We start from the raw sequence: 16360 nt of genomic DNA, 5'->3' as shown, positions 1-16360 counted from the left end.
AATGCCCAAGACTAAGCACAGCAGCTTGTAATTTCCTCCCGCCTCAGCAGTGCGGATCGAGGGAAGCTGGAGCCATGTCTGGAGCAGTGGTTCCCAATCTGTGGGACGGGTACCACCAGTGGCACGCAGACAACCTGTCAGTGGTACGTGTTAACAGATTTATTATAATTACCTTATTTGACAAAAAATTGCTGGTGGTACTTAAGGCTGTACTGTTTTAAATTGGTGGTGCGCAATCTGTCAGAGTTTGGGAACCGCTGGTGTGGAGCATGCAAAAGCAGGGATGGCAGGTAGCACCGATTTCATATAAAAAACCACAGGGGAGGTGGAATCCACCTCCCTTTACTGCAGGAAGCCGAGCTGTGCCAACACGACCCACGGCTGCGGGGAGCGCCATGGGCCTTGTGAGATGCGAGGCTGGCCCACGCCCTGGAGACTAGCGGGGCCAGGGCACAGTGCCTTGCGCATGCGTTAAGCTGACGAGCGCAGTCTGTAGAATCTGCTTCTATCTTAGCTTGGCCAGGACAGACTGAACAGACTGAAGCAGCGTCAAGGTGCCTGATGTGAACAGCATCGGGGCCCTGGCAAAGCCATCTAGAGCCCAGGAGATGCCGGTGGTCCATACAGCGCAAGCAAGGGGCAGCTACAGGCACCACGCTCGCCATGCCAAGGTGTTCAAACAACACACCGTGGCAGAGGTGCTGCCAATATTTGCACCGTGCCATCTCTGTAAGCAGATACCGACTTCCCCAGCAAACCCTCATGTTCACAGTGTGGCATCACCCACACTCCGAACGGGAACACGGCCTGTTCCTTTATGTGCAAAAAGCCCAGCTCCCTAGTGCAGATGCAGGGCTGCACATCCGTCGGTTCAATGACAGACCAGCTCTCCCACCTGCGGGGAAGAAAGCAGCCCAGCCAACTGCGGGGAAAAGCGCTGTTCACGCCTGCCTACATGCCGAGACGTGCTGGTGCGTCCGTACCCTGAGCAGTCCTTCTGCAAGAGCTGCAAAGGTCACTGCGTTTGCTAGGATGCCAGCACCTCCGCTGAACTGGTAAACACGAGGGGAGAGATCTGCCGCTCAGCTCTGGCACTAGAAATGGGAAGCGTGACAGGGCACTCGCAGGACATGTCTAGATGACCCAGCAATCCCAGCAGGGGAGCGTGGAGCTCCTCTCACCCTCCTGGCTTCTCCTGAAGCAGCTCGTAGCACAGGCTGCAAGGAGAGCAGGACCATCACCGGTGTCAACCGTGTCAGCACAGCCGGGCTCCACATCCGCGTGCCCTCCAGCCAGAAGAGGTACGATCCTCCTACATTACATTAACCCCTCATTATTTTCCGCCCTCAATTCAATTCTGTGCAATTCAGAGCATTTTAAAGTGAACTCAAATGCCAGGTTAATACAAATCCCCATTTAAGCTATCAAAATCTGTGGACACTGCCTCAGTTCCAGGAGTCTCGTCTCTCCCTTTCAAGGCTCGAATGACTTAACTGTAGCACAATTAGCATGTAATTTGTAAGTCATTATAGTGCAAAGTATCTGGTGAGAACATTTCATTGAATAAACCTGCTGAGCATAATTTTCAGTGGAACTAAAAAAATATATTAAACCATCTCCTGTTTTTTCTTCCCTTCTTTAGAGCTTGCTGAGGCTACTGCCAGCATCTATAATTACGTCTCATTTGAGACCGAGTTACAAGCCAAGGGGGTTCTGCACCTTTTTCCTACAGAAAGGATTAAAGAGCTCGAGAGAGGACAAGATGCTCTCCTCACAAGCCAAAGCTTTGATATTTTCTAGGCTCCGTTTGCTCGAGACTCCAAAGAGCAACAACAAGTACCAGGGATTGGCAGGGCTGCCCGTGCGGACCCTGCCTCTGGTTGCCACTCACTTTGGATGGAAAGGCACAGACCGACCACGTGGAAGCAGGTCCCTCTCTAGCCCACGCCGGCTGCTCCGGCCTCACAAGCCCCCCCGAGGTCCGGAAGCACCAGCACCCCGTTGTACAGAAGGGGAAGCAAGGTGCGGAGAAGTGAAATGACTTACTCGGCCCCCTCTACATGTCACATTCATGCTGTGATTAACATGTTCAATGTGGCATGGATGGGAAGAGGGCTACCGGTGCCCCCAAGTTAAGACACCACATCATGGGAAACGAGCCAGAAAAATGTTCCACGTTTAATGCAGAATCTTTTTATGGCTGGTTTATATAGCGCCTTAAACGTTACATGTGGCCAGGGCTGACTATTAGCCAGGGCCCAGGCTGCAGGGGGGTCTGGAAGGGCCCCAGAACCAACAATCATTACTACTTGCCCTGGCAAACAGTAACAGTGCGACCTGATCCCCATCCCCAAATCACGCCTCCTGCCACGCGTGTGTGCAGCGTGATGAGCCAGACAGGCTTGGAGGCTCTTGGCTGGAAATTGCTGTAGGCAGACAAAGGAGCTGGGGGACACCTCTGCTCGCCCCAAAGATCCCTAGCGAGGAGGGAGGCACCATGGATTTCAGCCCTTCCAGCTGAGGGCAGGCCCGCTTGGGCTGACGAAACCACGTCAGAGGGAACCAGCACTTCTAGCTGGACTTGCACACAGACAGCTGAGTTTGAAGGGTTTCCTTGTCCCCGGAGAGAAGGGTGGCAGGGCAGAGCACACAGAACAGGCCACGGGTCTGTCAGGAACACGCCGGGCTCTAAACAGCTCTACTTCAGCGACACCAGGGGTGGCAACCACAGGAAGGAGGTGGGAAAGTGAAGCAGGGTGAATTCAGCTCCCCACCCTTATGGTGTCGCTGATGCCAGGCCCATGCAGCTTATCTGCAGAGCAAACCTTGCGCTACGGTCTCATCTGCTATGCATGGATGCTGGGACCCCTCCGGCCCCCGTGCATCCTGTAAGGGGCTCCCCAGCTGTCCTGGGCTCACACGCTCCCCGAGCTGGCTGCTGGCTGGAGCAGCACTCAGGGACTTGCTGCCGGTGGAGCCGCTGTGGAAGCCTTTGGGACCCTTCTGGATGAAAGGTGCTCTGTGAGTACACGCGCGGGCTCTAAATAGCAGCTGCCCACGCACAGCTAGGCTCCATCAACATCATTAGTCCTGCTCTTTGAGCTCCAAAGCCCACACATCAGTGCTGGAATGGGAACAATGAATAATGCCTCCCTCTGAGCTGAGGAGGAGTAATCCGGGGCTGGGAAGGGGCTGTCTTGCTCCAGGCCACCGAGTGTGAAGCTGCAGCTGTCCATATGGAGCCTGAGTGCTGGAGGCGGATGCAGCTAGATCCGTCACACGCCCCTGTGCCTCTCTGAGCAGCCACAAAACCGCAGAGCCCTAATGCCCTCGCAATGTTCGCCCGTGCCCACTGCATCGGCCTTGGCATTGAGGAGCTGGGCTGGGCTGTGTGGGGGGGCAGCCCGTGGCACATGGAGCCTGTTTGTGTGCTGGGGAGAGCGGCTGCAGTGATTACTCTCCGTCAGTGCTAATTTCACACCCTCTTCAATGCTGATACAGATAATCTCGTGGGAAGTAGGCCAAAGTCGCTAACAGCTCTGCAAGCTGCTTCCCGACTCCAACGGCTCGTTCTCCCTTTCAGAAAAGTCTGTTCCAGCCTCAGTTCCAAGGAAGCACGATATGGTACCGACGCTCGTGCCGTTCAAAACAAGCCCTGGCTGGCGCTGAGAGTGAACACCAGCCTTTGGCTACAGCCCCATCTAAGCTCAATGGAACAGAAGCTCTCGCAGCTGATCAGAACTGAAGAGGAGGTAGGAGGTCTCCGATATCACCTCCAATTGTCACACCACGGTTCACTCACTCCCCTGTCAGCCCATCCCTGCACCACTGAGTCAGGAACCACTGCTGCTGTGGTTTGAGGTCCTCCTCGCAGGAGCCACCTACCAACCATGCAGGACCTCCAGCTCCAGGAGAGGTCCCAGCTAATCTCATCCCAGCTGTAGGGGCAGGAATCTCCCTTGCCACCTAAATCCTGACACTGCACAAAATGGGAGCGCAGCCATGCTAGCTGCAACGGCCTGGAAATGGAGCTGTTGCTACCAGTTTCCTATCACAGTCTTCCTAGGCAATGAAGACAAGGAGCTCTCCCCCAGTCAGTCCCTGAGAATGTGCTGGCCAGATGCACAACCCAACCAAAGCCATCGAGTGCATGATTTCACAGCGTGGATCTAACCTTGTTTCTCCGAGGCGCTGGTGCCCTGCTAGCAGGAGCTGCGCGAGCATTTGTAATGCCTGTCTGGAGAAGGTTAATGAGACAAGGGAGAGAAATGCTGCTTTGCAGAGTCAGAAGCAAAAGAAAAACAATGGTGTAGCCCTGGCAGGGCAAGGAGAGAGGTGACATTTGCAAGCAAGGGGATAAGTGTGCAGAGGGAGCAGCCATAAGGTAGTGGGGAGGAGGGAGATGGCTGGCATGTTCTCTGCAGCAGAGAGGGAAGTCTTAAGAAGAAAGGTAAGTTTTCACATAGGAATGGGACAAGGTGCTGACAGGAGCTCCATGCCGTGCGGACAACACCCTGATGGCACGGCGCTCCCACTGCACACCGAACAAAGCTGCGCCCATGCAGCCAAGGGAAAAGCGGCACTGGTACCTGCCGAGTGGCGAATTGTGCTGCCGCCGCTGGGGACTCAGCAAGGCTTGGCTGGAATTCACCGGTCTGGCTGCCGAGCGTCTATCAGGCAGAAACATCTGCAGCTTACGGAGATGCTTGTCGTCCTTGCCCAGTGGCAACGTTCCAGCCAGCCCCCATGTACAGCCGCATCCCCATGGATAAGCGCCCTTGCGAGAAGAATGCTTCTCAAGGCAGGCAGGCATTAGCTGATTGCAAGAGGCCAAGCAGAAGGCAGCCAAGCTAAACCATGCCAAATGCATGGCATTAGAAAAAACACAGCTCTGCTCCCGAGAGCGGGCTCAGAGTGGGAGGAAAGGGGAGGAGTTGCTGACACGGGAAGCAATACATACATGTTTCTCTCCTTCAATCTTCTTGTCGGCCACTTGCATCGCATCCAGGTATTTAAAATACAGTTCCATCAGCCGATCCACCTGCGAGGGCACAAGAGAGACAGACTTAAGCCAAGAAAGAACGAGGCATTCGCCACCCAATCCATCCTACTCTGCCGCCTGCTCACAAAAGAAGCCTTTGCAAAGCAGCCGGCAGTTCTGGGGCTCAGGGCATGCTGTTCCTGGGCTCGTGTGGGAATAAGACTGGCCGGTACCGAAAAGCCAGCAGCCTTTATCCCATATGTAATGAAGTAGGAAGTGACTGACCAGGCAAGCGTGCCAGCCCACTGCAGTCCTCCGCTTCCCCAGCTCGGTAAGCACAGCCCTCTGCCTAGCCAGGCTGTGATCGTTCAGACGGCTGCCGGGCACGGCTGTCCTGCTCTCCCCAGTACCAGATTAAACAACTGAACAAGCTTTAAAATAACTAGGGGGAGGAGGGATTTTACAGGGGGGGGACAGAGCCATTCCAGTGAAGATGCTTTCAAAACACAGTGGGAAGTTACAGCTGTTTTCTGTACGGAGGAGCCGGCTCTACCCCGGAAGGGCTGAAGGCACAAGTCCCAAGGGAGTGAGTGATTTGCAAGGGCTCCTGTTTTGCAGAGGTCCTCGCTGGTGGTCTACCATCACGTAGATACTATGGGGCAATTACAGGCAGTTCAACACAGCCGCTAAGATGAGCATGGGTAGAGGAGAGAGCTATAGGCTGGAGGGTAAGAGACAAGACCAAGCACCAAGATATTCCCCACCACCACTGCTCCCCCCAAGCGTCCCCATGAGAACCGATCCAGCGGTCAGGATCGGCCCAAGTCACCATAACGTGGGCTCCCCAACAGCTCCGTGCCAGGGCCCCGGGGTCGGCACAGCTGGGCAGGCAGCGCACTAACCTTCTCGCTGTCGTTCTCGGTGAATTTGTTCAGCAGCCGCGTCCTCTGCTGTCCTCTCAGATTCCGCAGCAGGGAGGCCAGGATGGAGCAGACATGCTCTGGGCGAAGAGCGGAAGATGCACAGGTGGTCACGGGGGCAGGAAGGTCCCTGCCCGGCCGGGGGTCAGAGCAGACAAGGGAAGTTTTCCAAGAGGACCGTGCCGGTGGAAACCCACCAGCTCAAGGCATTTACCGCATCTTCTGCGCTACTCTCATCCTCTTTTGGAATCTTCTTGATACTAACACGAGCGGCACCAAGGACCGTGACACAGGACAAGTCCAGGGTATCTGCCTACCGGCTTACGCTTGCCTTCTGGCAGCTCCCAGCCTAGCTAAAGGCACAGTTGCTGCTCCGTGCTCCTTCCCTCATGGCCAACAGTAATTCTGGACCCGGCCCAGGGATCATTCAGAAGCTGGCACTGCCATGCAAGTGACCCTTAGGTTACCAAGGAGGGAGCAGTTATTAGAACAGGAAAGCTCAAGAAAGGAATAACCATGCCAGAGCTCAGCTCATGCAGAGATTTAATTGGCATTCGCTGGAGAAAAATCCTCAGACCTCTTATTCGCAGCAAGTCCTGTGCACTGCATACGAATACGGCACAACAAACAAAGAAATAATGAGCAAATAAGCCTGTTCTGCAGCCTCCCAGATTCCACGGCTAGGTCACACTTTCCAGGGCACAAACCCTGGAACGCAGCAAAGAGCTGGCTGGCACAGCTGCAAGAGATAATCCGTGCTGATGTTCAACCCCGCTCAATTCCTCTCTGAAGGACAATTGAACCAAGTGCCTCAAATCTGTACTGATTCCTTTCTCCTTCTGTGCAGCAGGCCCCAGCTTCAAGGTGCTCTCCTCCCGTGAACAGCGGTACAGATGTCCCTCAACAGACTGCCGTTCGGGGAAGCCAGCAGAAGAGCAGGGTTTTGTGGAAGGGAGAGCACAGCGTGCATCACAACACTTCTCTCGCTCTTCACAAATGCCCTTTGGAAGCTCTTCCCTGTCAAACAGAATCATCTCCCAGATCCGCGCGAACGCCACAGGGCGACAGCCTCTTATCCGGGCAGCAGGCACCTTCAAGGGAATTCAGCATCTTCCCGGACGGGGTCCCGACTGCCGGCCCGGGAAGGGGAGAGCCTTGTTCTAGGTCTCATCCTTCCTAGGGTGCACCGCGGTGCCTTTTCACTGGCGTTAGGCTTCCCAGGAGTAGACAAGCCAGACTCTCCTCCACTCTGTCTCCTTCGAAGGAGCCCGCTGTGCTTCTGCACATTCACAGGGACAAAAAACTGTGCCTGTTTTTAAGTTTATTCCCAATAAAACAGCTCTCTCTGTTCCTTTGGTGTCAAGGCCTCTGACCATGAAGGCTTGCCTCCTGGGCTCCCAGCACCTTGGCCATCCATTGATGTGTGGACAACAGCAGCTGGAAGTGCTGGATGCAGCCTGGAAGCAGCGGTGCCTCTCGAGAGAACAGAGTGGGGAAGAAGCTGTGAAAACCAGCCACCCCTGCATCGATGCAGTCTCCCTGCAGAGCCCCCTGAAGAGGCAAGAGGTGCAGGTTGGTCCTGCCACCGCCCTGTGCAAAAGCAGCATGTATCAGAGAGGGCCATGGTCTGACTCCAGGAAGGCAAAGCCAAGTCCAAAGACACAGGCAGGAGCTCCCGCCCCTTGCCAAGCCGCTCCTTACCGCGTCCTGCCTGCCAGCATACACCAAGTGCAGACCTCGGGTTTCCGGCATGTCCGCGTGTTCCCAGCCAGAACATGACAACATCTTTGCTTTCAGCTTATTGATCAAGACTGATAAGAAAGAGCCGCCATAAAAAATCTGCAAGCTGAAAGTAGGAAGGAACAGGTGGCAAGGTGCGCGCAGGATACGGCAACATGCAGAGGAGAGGAAATGTCGTCACACTGCCGTCAAAGCAGGTCACCAAGCATTTCCACTGCTCAGCCTAGCCCAGAGCCACGAGAAGCTCCGATCAACTGCACCTCTGTACAAAGAACAGGTGACATCTACCCGTTTGCACGGGGCTTTCACCTGAATCCACAGCTCATCCTGGCCTTAAGAGCCAAAGCCACTTCACCGACCTGTCTCAAGCGGTGGGTCAGCGCCCCCGCCTTGTCCCAAAGGTTAACTGTGCGCCACACACGGGCGGCAAAACCAGACGCGCGCACCCATTTCATTAGCTGCTAATAAATGTAGCTCCCTCGGAAACAGATTTCTGCCTGAGGTAGTGTCAATTTTTCACGAGCCCAGGAGAATGGGAGAGCGGCTGGCAGGAAGAGCAGAGGAGATAACAGGTTTATCTGGTGGCCGGCACCGTTCGGCTGCTCTGTCATTCCGACAGGATAAAACGGAGGTGAAGGATAGCTATGGATACGCGAATGCAGCGCTCGCTGCGGGGAGGCAGCTAACCCACGCACGCTATAGCAAATCAGGGTCTATTTAAAAAACGACAGGGGTTTATAAAAAAAACCCACCCAAAATAAACCTCTCCATTTTCTTCTGATGAAAGGGACGTGCAGGAAAGTTTGAAATGCCCTAAGCTAAGAGGCTTGTTCTGCTGCTTGGGAAGAAAGTCCCAGAGTTCGCTGGCTGCGTTTCCAGCGCCCACCTGAGACTGTTCCTGGGGCCACCAGGGAAGCGACAGTCCTACCAGGCTGCCGGGGTACTGGGGACAACCCCGCGGCTCCCACCCACTCACCTTCCTCCCTCCCTCAGTCAGTGATTGAGCACCAGGACCTGACGTTTCAGGAACAGCACAGCAGGCCACGGGGTTGTAGACAACTCTCAGGCAACCCCCCTGGGTAGCTCAAATCAACTCCAGGACTATTTGGCAAAGCTTTCAAACAGCATCAGGTCTCAACCAAAGTCAGCCTTCCCTGCAGGGAAAGCATCGATTTGGTGCAGAAAAAAAAAAAGGCAAGACTGGAAGCCCCTAGCTTTGGACTCCCCTCATGCCCCACGCACATGCCATCATGCAAGGAGGGCCTAGATACGTGTCCTTGAACAGGTGTCGAGCTCAGCCCCACCAGCGCCTTATCACCCCTTGGACGAGAGCCGTGTTCTAGCCAACTTATCTCCTACTTGCGCAGACATCCGAGGGCCATGGGCCCCTTTGCACATGTATTGGACCAGGTGTAATCAAGCCTCCCAAATGCTAGGCGATGCTACATGTCGTCTCTGCGCGGCGCACGAGGCCCCACCGCCCTCGAGGCAGGCAGCACGTGGTCCCCTGCTGCCCCGGGGATTCCTCCCAGACCCACGGCAGTGTCGAAACTCGAGCCCTCCCCGCACCTCCACAGACAGACAGACTCCAATGCAAGCAGTGTTTAAAATACCCTAATTAGATCGATCTTGACTTCAGCAGCGGTGTGCTTGAATACAGATTAATGCCGCGGCCCCCTGCCGCAGCAGGAGGTCCTGTCAAATCAAGCCATAACATTACACTCCTCTGCTTTTATTATTATTTTTTTCTCCTTTTTTACATTTCATTATAATGGACATCTGCCTAGCAGGGGAGGGAGCTCGCACAGGCAGAGGTGAGCGCAGGCCCCCACCGCCGCAATATCGATGGAGATCGTAGCAAGTGTCCTCCCAGAGGCAGGCAGGGAAGTGAGCAATTCTGGGGGCAGAAAGGGCAATGGCAACCACCTGATGGAAGGGGCAAGTAAAGGGAAGGAGGAAATGGAGCAACAAAATCAACTAAGGGATGGAAAGCTTCTGCAACCTTCCCTAGACAAACGCTGTTTCCAGCGAGGGGCAGTGAAGGGAGTTAAGTAAAAACTCTCTCTCACAAACCTGTGTCTTCCAGACTTTTTCAAGGTAAGATCTGCCCTTGGATCCTTAGCACAGGCTATGGATACGTCCACACTGCAGAGCCACGAGAGCTGGCCCACGGGCTGGAAGTAGCATAGGTACGGCAGCATGCTGCCCCATGCGGGCGAACTCATTCTGCCAAGGGGGCACTGAACCATCCTGCCACGGCCGGGCTGCTTCCAGTGCCCGAGGCCGGCTCGTTTGAAGCTAAAATTTTCACGTGATGCTGCAGTCAGCAGCGCAGACAAACCCGAAGACTCTCCGGCTGGCTATTAACGAGAACAGCGTGTGATCTTAATCTTCAGTTCAGCGATCAGTTCATCTTTAGCTGTCAGAAGGAGATCTAACAGAGGATTATCCCACATTGGAGGCAGTACTTGTTACATTAGAAAACGATCCTGTATGACTGGTAAAACCTCCAAGGACACTTCGCTGTCTGCGGCACCAGACCTCCCGCATGCCCCCCAGTTTGGAGGAAGAATGCCATTTTCTTGCCTATACAAGGGGGCAGAAAGAGCAGAACAAGCTGCTCACCTTGTTCTCCTACCTGCCTCCGTGGCCTCTGCCCTATCTTCCATTTTGTCAGAAAACAAAGCCACAAGCACTGAAGACCACACGCTTCTGAGTCTTCAGTAAAAAGCACCTTTGGTACATGTAGCCTGCCACCTCTACCTTTTCACCAATTCCATCCTGCTACCAGGTTGACCGAATATCAGCCAAGCTGAACTTTCCCCCTACACGGGCATTTCCAATCTTCCTGTTTATTGCCCAGACACCTCCCATTAGTGTATAAACAGCTAAAGAATTCATTTTTGTCATGCTCCTTGACATTGATTCATCATGTTTCTAATGCACTGACTCATACCATCACAAGCTACATGTTTAAGTGTGCTGCTCTCCCCTTTACCGCGCAGTCTATTTGGCTTACCCAACAGAAACCAAAGGTGGCTCTTGACTGTAAGTTCATTCACAACTATATGAAGAAGCAATCTCTTCTACTGAAGGGATATTTAATCTAGCAGAGAAATGCCTGAAAGTCCAATGCCTGAGATCTGAAATTGGGAGGGAAGGGGGGAAATCAAACTGGAAATAAGACACAGATGTGTTCTCACAGCAAGGATGATTAGCCACTGAAACAGTTTCAGAGGATGCAATAGAAATTCATCCATTAAGCGGTTTAAAATCCAGGCTAGAAAGATATCCCATATATACACTCCAATTCAGCCAGGTTTGGGGCTCAGCGTAGTATTACTAGGTGGACCTGCCTGGTACGTGCTGGACACACACGGCTGCACTCCACAATGAATCTAGACTGGGACGGACCACAATGTCAGTACTTCCTATGCTGGTCCCAAATTGTCAAGCATGTGACAGACAGACAACGGAGGCGAACACCACTTCCGTCCTATGGAAGAGCACAGGGAGAGGGAGGGCGGCCGAGGGCCAGGCCGCAGCTGTGGCATGCCCGGATCAAGGCCCACGCTCTCTTTCAGACCAAAGGGCAAGGGCTCTCCAACCCGAGCAAACCGATCTTCAATCACGGTCTTGTAACGGACAGAGAACGTAAACCATTAAGCGAAATATAATTACTCCCAACAATAAAACTACTGCTCAGTCGGAGGACAGGACCCCGTTGTATGCTGAAGGGGTGGTGGTAGAATAATAAATGGGTGCTACACAGTTGTGTTTAAACAGACCGATTCCTTCGACAGGTATTCATTTCAGACGACCACTGAGTGACAAATATTTTCTGGTGGCTCGCAGATGGTGTTCGGCTAATAGAGCCATTCTTTATCAGGTCACTTTTCCTATTGCCTTTTACCCTTTTCATGCCCAGGGAATTTAGTCATCTAGCGGGCATTCGTTTTAACGGGCTTTGCTACATTTCAGCGCATAGATCATGAGAGCATAGTTAGTAACAGATCTATTCTTTTAAAAAGGACACTGAAAAGCTGAGCATCTCCATAAGCAGCTTCTTTTAATTATGGGGCAGACAGGTAAAATGCCAAAACCACGGGTACTTTGTAACGAGGATTTTTCATTTGGGAAAGTGGCCGAACTTGGTCTGAAGTTAAAAAGCTACATATTCTCCAAAAGAACTGGCATTTGAGTAATGTGAAAGCAGTTAAATTAAGACAAACTGGTATGCAAATTCTCCTATAGTTCATTATAATCTCATGGCTGTGTAGGAGGAAGAAGCAGAGGAGATAGCTCCCTCCCTCCCTCTCAAGGTCTTTTTGCCCTGTTCTCGGTGCTTCTCCCTCCTTGCCTCTGGGACGCTGGGGCAATCAGTCCTCCTCTCACGATGCCCCGCATCTGGATGAGAAGTCACAAGCCTACTTCACACGTAAGCTCTTACTTTATCACCCTCTTCCCCCGGTTTCTTGGCCATCACTATCCAACAGTCAAACCCTAGTCTGAGACGCAACTTGGATCAAAAGTAAGCAGCTGACCAGTTTGGAAAGGAGAAGGCGGGAGAGGAGCTATGACAGAGGTCTCTAAAGTCACGAAGGGTGTGGACCACGTGAATAAGGGTTCACCAAGGCCCAGAATACTAGAACCAGGAGGCGCTCGCTGAAATTAGCAGGAGACAGGTTTAAAACCAAGAGAAAGCAATGTTTCTGCAGAATATATAGTTAACTCCTGGAACTCACTGCCACAGGGAGTTGCAGAAACAGCTAGTACAGTATTAATAGTATTAGACAGAGTATTAGTACAGTGTTAATAGTATTAACTAACAGTACGAGTACACTACTGATAGTAAGGTAGTACTGATAGTACTCATAGCTATTAAACAGAACAGTCAGACCAATGCTGGCGGAGGCCAGGGGAGGGTAATGAAGAGGGGGAGAGATCATCCTGGACGTACCTGGTTCAATGCTCTTCCTCTCCTCCCTTCTTATGTCATGAAACATTTCCCCAAGCTCTGCCTCGGGCTCTATCGACAAGGTTAGCTGTAGGGAGCCTTGTACTTAACACATTACCTGTATTTAGCTGTCTAGATTAACAGCCAGGGAAAGGCCATTTCCAAACTACATTGTATTGTAAATTGTCAGTCATCTCCTGGAGGCTCATCTGGATTACACTTCTACAGCAATCATAATCCTTAATCAAGAAGATTAGGGGAAGCAGCTAATCCTGAAAACAAACACTGGGTATCCAGAGGAATTAAGCGTGTTTTCCCGTGGTAATGCCCGTCATTAACTCACCATCACCACCTGGAGCCTATTATCTTTCCTCTCCCTTCCCCACATCCCCAAACCATCTCAGGCAATATTGAGTGGCCTTGGGTAACTTGTTCCAAGGATACAGCACTCTATCTGCTACAAAGCGCTCTCACAAAATACCCGGTTTTTATAGGGCAGGTATATTTAAGAACCTGGAAAGAAGCACACTAATGTATTTCATGCATTTGTTGTGACAATACAGCAACAAGAGAGGACATCTCAAATAAACGGTAATCTGCTTTTTGGCTGCAAGCAAACAGGAAGGTGGCGATTTGATTGTTGCCAAGGACAATAATCAAAGACGCAAAGGCTTTACAGCAAGGCGTGGCAGCCTGCAAAGCCTTTGGACTTGGCCCAAGGATGGGCATGGGGCTCTCCCTGCACCCTGCCAGGCAGGTGGCAGAGAGAAGTAGCAGCGGCAGCTGGATCCCGATGTCTGTACCTCTTGGACCCAATCTGGGGCACCTGGGGCCCTTGCTAGGAAACTTGCTGACGCCGGCTCTACAGGCAAGCAGAACGGCGTTTGCAGTTCTTTGGGCTGGCCAGCTGGGCCAGACGCTCAAAATATTTTGAGCCCATTAGAAGAGGTAGCCCTGGGCCAGCGATCCCCTATTAAAACTGACACCAGAAGCTGAGAAATACCTAACTTGAGGCTGTTTTGCCATCTCGCATTCAAAGAATGATTTGTAAGGCAGATTCTTCTTCCCCCACGTCCTCCGCCGTTTCCCATTTCCCGCCCCCTTACCCTCAAAAGGGCATCAGGATCCGGGCATAAAAATCAAACCAAAAGCGGTACAAGATTGATGTGTCCCCCTTGCAATAACAGCATTGCACGTGGTCACCAGGGTTAAACGGACCCAGAATCTCCGGCCTGGAAATCGCCACATATATCAATTTTATGTAGCATGGAAAGAGATGTCACCAAAGGAAGCTTTGTTTGTACGTACAAATATCAAAAGATAATACACGCAGCAACAAGACGGGCAGGGGGTCGGACATGATGATCCTTCGGGGTCCCTCTCAACTCTACAGTCTATGAAAGACTCCAAAATGTTGGCATCACAGTTAAGGAGGAACCAGCTGCAAAGTACTGGCATAAAGATTAGCATTTTCTTCTCATCAGAACAGAATGTCTACACATGATATCATTGTGGTACCAAGAGCCACATGCAATAGTACAGGTCACTGGAGTATTTTATAAAGCAATTGCACCCCTTCAGCCAAATACAGCATTCATGGAAGGACGGCTGAATGAGGCAATGGCTCAAGGATCCACTGCATTACACTCACCTGCTTTCTAGTTAAAGGGAGATATAGGTCACACCCTAAAAATCTCACATTAGGAAAGCATCAGGAAATGCACTCCAGCAGAATAAGGGAGATTACAGCAAGAATACATCCGGAGAGGTCAGTTAAACCTCAGACGTGAAGCTGCAGCGTGGAAGTGTTCCAGCAAGAAGAGCAGAGCAAGGGATTCCTCATCTTTGTTCCTTGCTATAAAATGTACTAAAAACCCCAGCAAGCCATGAGGAGCACTAGCCCAAGCTGTGACTAAGAGACCCTACAATAAAAAAATGTATCGCCTGTTGAGCATCATATAACATTTATATAAAATGGTGCCAGCATTATGGAAAACTGAGAACAAAAATGTCATTATTTCTTCCCCAGCCCTGGCACCTTCATGCTAGTTTTTAAGAGATAAATACATTATAAGAAGATATTTCTATAAAATTTAATTTGGACTATAAAATTCTGCAATAAATGAAAACTGGCCAAGCTGCATTGACAAAACCATAAATACCCCAGTGAAAAATCCTAGACCCAGAACAAGAGCCTCGAGGAAAGAGGATAAACATTCTTTATGTACAATCTTCCGTGTGAAACGTGGGGTTACTCGTGCCTCCACTGACGGTAAAGAACGGGAAGGAGCCTTGCCCATCGCTATCCTGAGCATCAAGAAGATTTTATGCTGTGAGGAGGAGGCCTCAGCCGTCCCAGCAGCAACTGCCTCGCTGCTCACATCCACAAGTAAAGTCCAGATTTTGAAACAACATATTTAAACCTGCCGAGCTCCAGCTGCTGCTGGAAGGCACATGTGCCTTGGCAACAGCTACCTGCCGAAAACCGGAGCATCAGGGCATGCCAGGTAAGTACGGCCTCGATGGACAAGAACTACTGATGGATGTGTCTGCTACGTCGGCCAGTGCTGAATGAAGCCTTGTAACAGGGTTGTCATTTAAGTGGTTGTAATGAGGCTCTAAAGTTAATAGCCCATTAAGATGTATGAGGGAAGCTCACACCTCACCGTGCAATTGTTCGTGTTCAGCTAACTGCAGTCTCCACAGCATTACAGCAAGCTGGCTCACGGCATGCAAGCCGCGATGCTTTATTTTTAATGAAAATTGATATGATGAAGCTCCAGTGGTTAACACTGTAAGAAAACACTATTACCTCTCCACTTCTGACTCCCCCTCCTCATTCCAGAGGAAATAAAAGGTCTTTTCCACCTGGCAGTTCCCATGTGCATTTTCTTCTGGAGGAGAATCGCTCTCATTTTTGCACCAGCTCGAGCTGGGTTGGACAAAGCATTTGCGGGGGAAGGGTAACTACCAGCATTTGACATGTTTAAAGCGTTTCTGAAGTCTCGTCTCTCAGGAACGTAAGAACTCCAGATGTCTTGTATTCACCAATCCCCAAGCAAGAAGTGTTTTCTTTAAGCTATTTAAATGTTATGCTATTTTAACAGATGCAGTGATACCAGGGTAGGGAAAACCGATGACACATCACAGACACGCAACTACAGGCACAAATATTACCAGTAAAGACTACGGCACTGTACTGAATGTTTGTAAAACAGATGCAGAATAACAGTGCCTGCAACGGAGGGCTCTGAAACCCAAGGAGGCCAAGCCCGAAGCAACAAGCCCTGCAGGAGAGAAGCTCTACAATGTCCGTGTCACCAGCAGAGACCCAAGACCAGAGACCTGAGGTCCCTCTGGGAAGCTGGGCAGGGAACAGAAAAGGCCCCCCCAAGGCTGTGCGGAGCCAAGATGCAGCTGCTTTCCCATCGCGGTCAAGAAGCGCCCGGCTAAAGGAGCCCAGCGGCCGAGGACAGAAGCTCCGTGGCAGCATGAAACCACCGGCGGAGGACCAGCTGCCCCCCTCACCACCGTCCTAGAGGCCAGGGCACCCGCGGGGCTGCGCCTGCCTCCCCAGCACAGGACGCCGGCACAGGAGGACTCTTGAGAGAAGTCTTTGCAAACGCAGATCTGTGCTGTCCCAGAGGAGCAGGTGGTGCGCGGGGCAGAAACTGCTGTTACGGGGTTACCGAACAGCGCAAGAAGCGCGGCAGGGACACGGTTTAATCCTCGTTTCACAGAAAGGGCCTGTTCGCAAATGGC

General features: G+C 51.9%; 1 protein-coding gene across 1 annotated transcript in view; it reads right to left on the bottom strand.

The window, feature by feature from the left end:
- The window catches only part of CTNNBL1 (catenin beta like 1), a 53137-nt gene that overhangs the window by 8431 nt on the left and 28346 nt on the right, over positions 1-16360 (bottom strand). Inside the window, exons 12-13 of the mRNA XM_006030518.3 lie at positions 5884-5981; positions 4961-5041 (exon numbers count right to left, since the gene is read on the bottom strand). Coding sequence (XP_006030580.1) covers positions 4961-5041; positions 5884-5981 — 179 coding nt within the window. The remainder of the gene's footprint in view (positions 1-4960; positions 5042-5883; positions 5982-16360) is intronic.

Source organism: Alligator sinensis, unplaced genomic scaffold, assembly GCF_000455745.1.
Source record: "Alligator sinensis unplaced genomic scaffold, ASM45574v1 scaffold1032_1, whole genome shotgun sequence".
Lineage (NCBI taxonomy): Eukaryota > Metazoa > Chordata > Crocodylia > Alligatoridae > Alligator > Alligator sinensis.
Note: the sequence above shows the minus strand (reverse complement) of the source record. Positions and strands in the feature narration are given on the sequence as shown.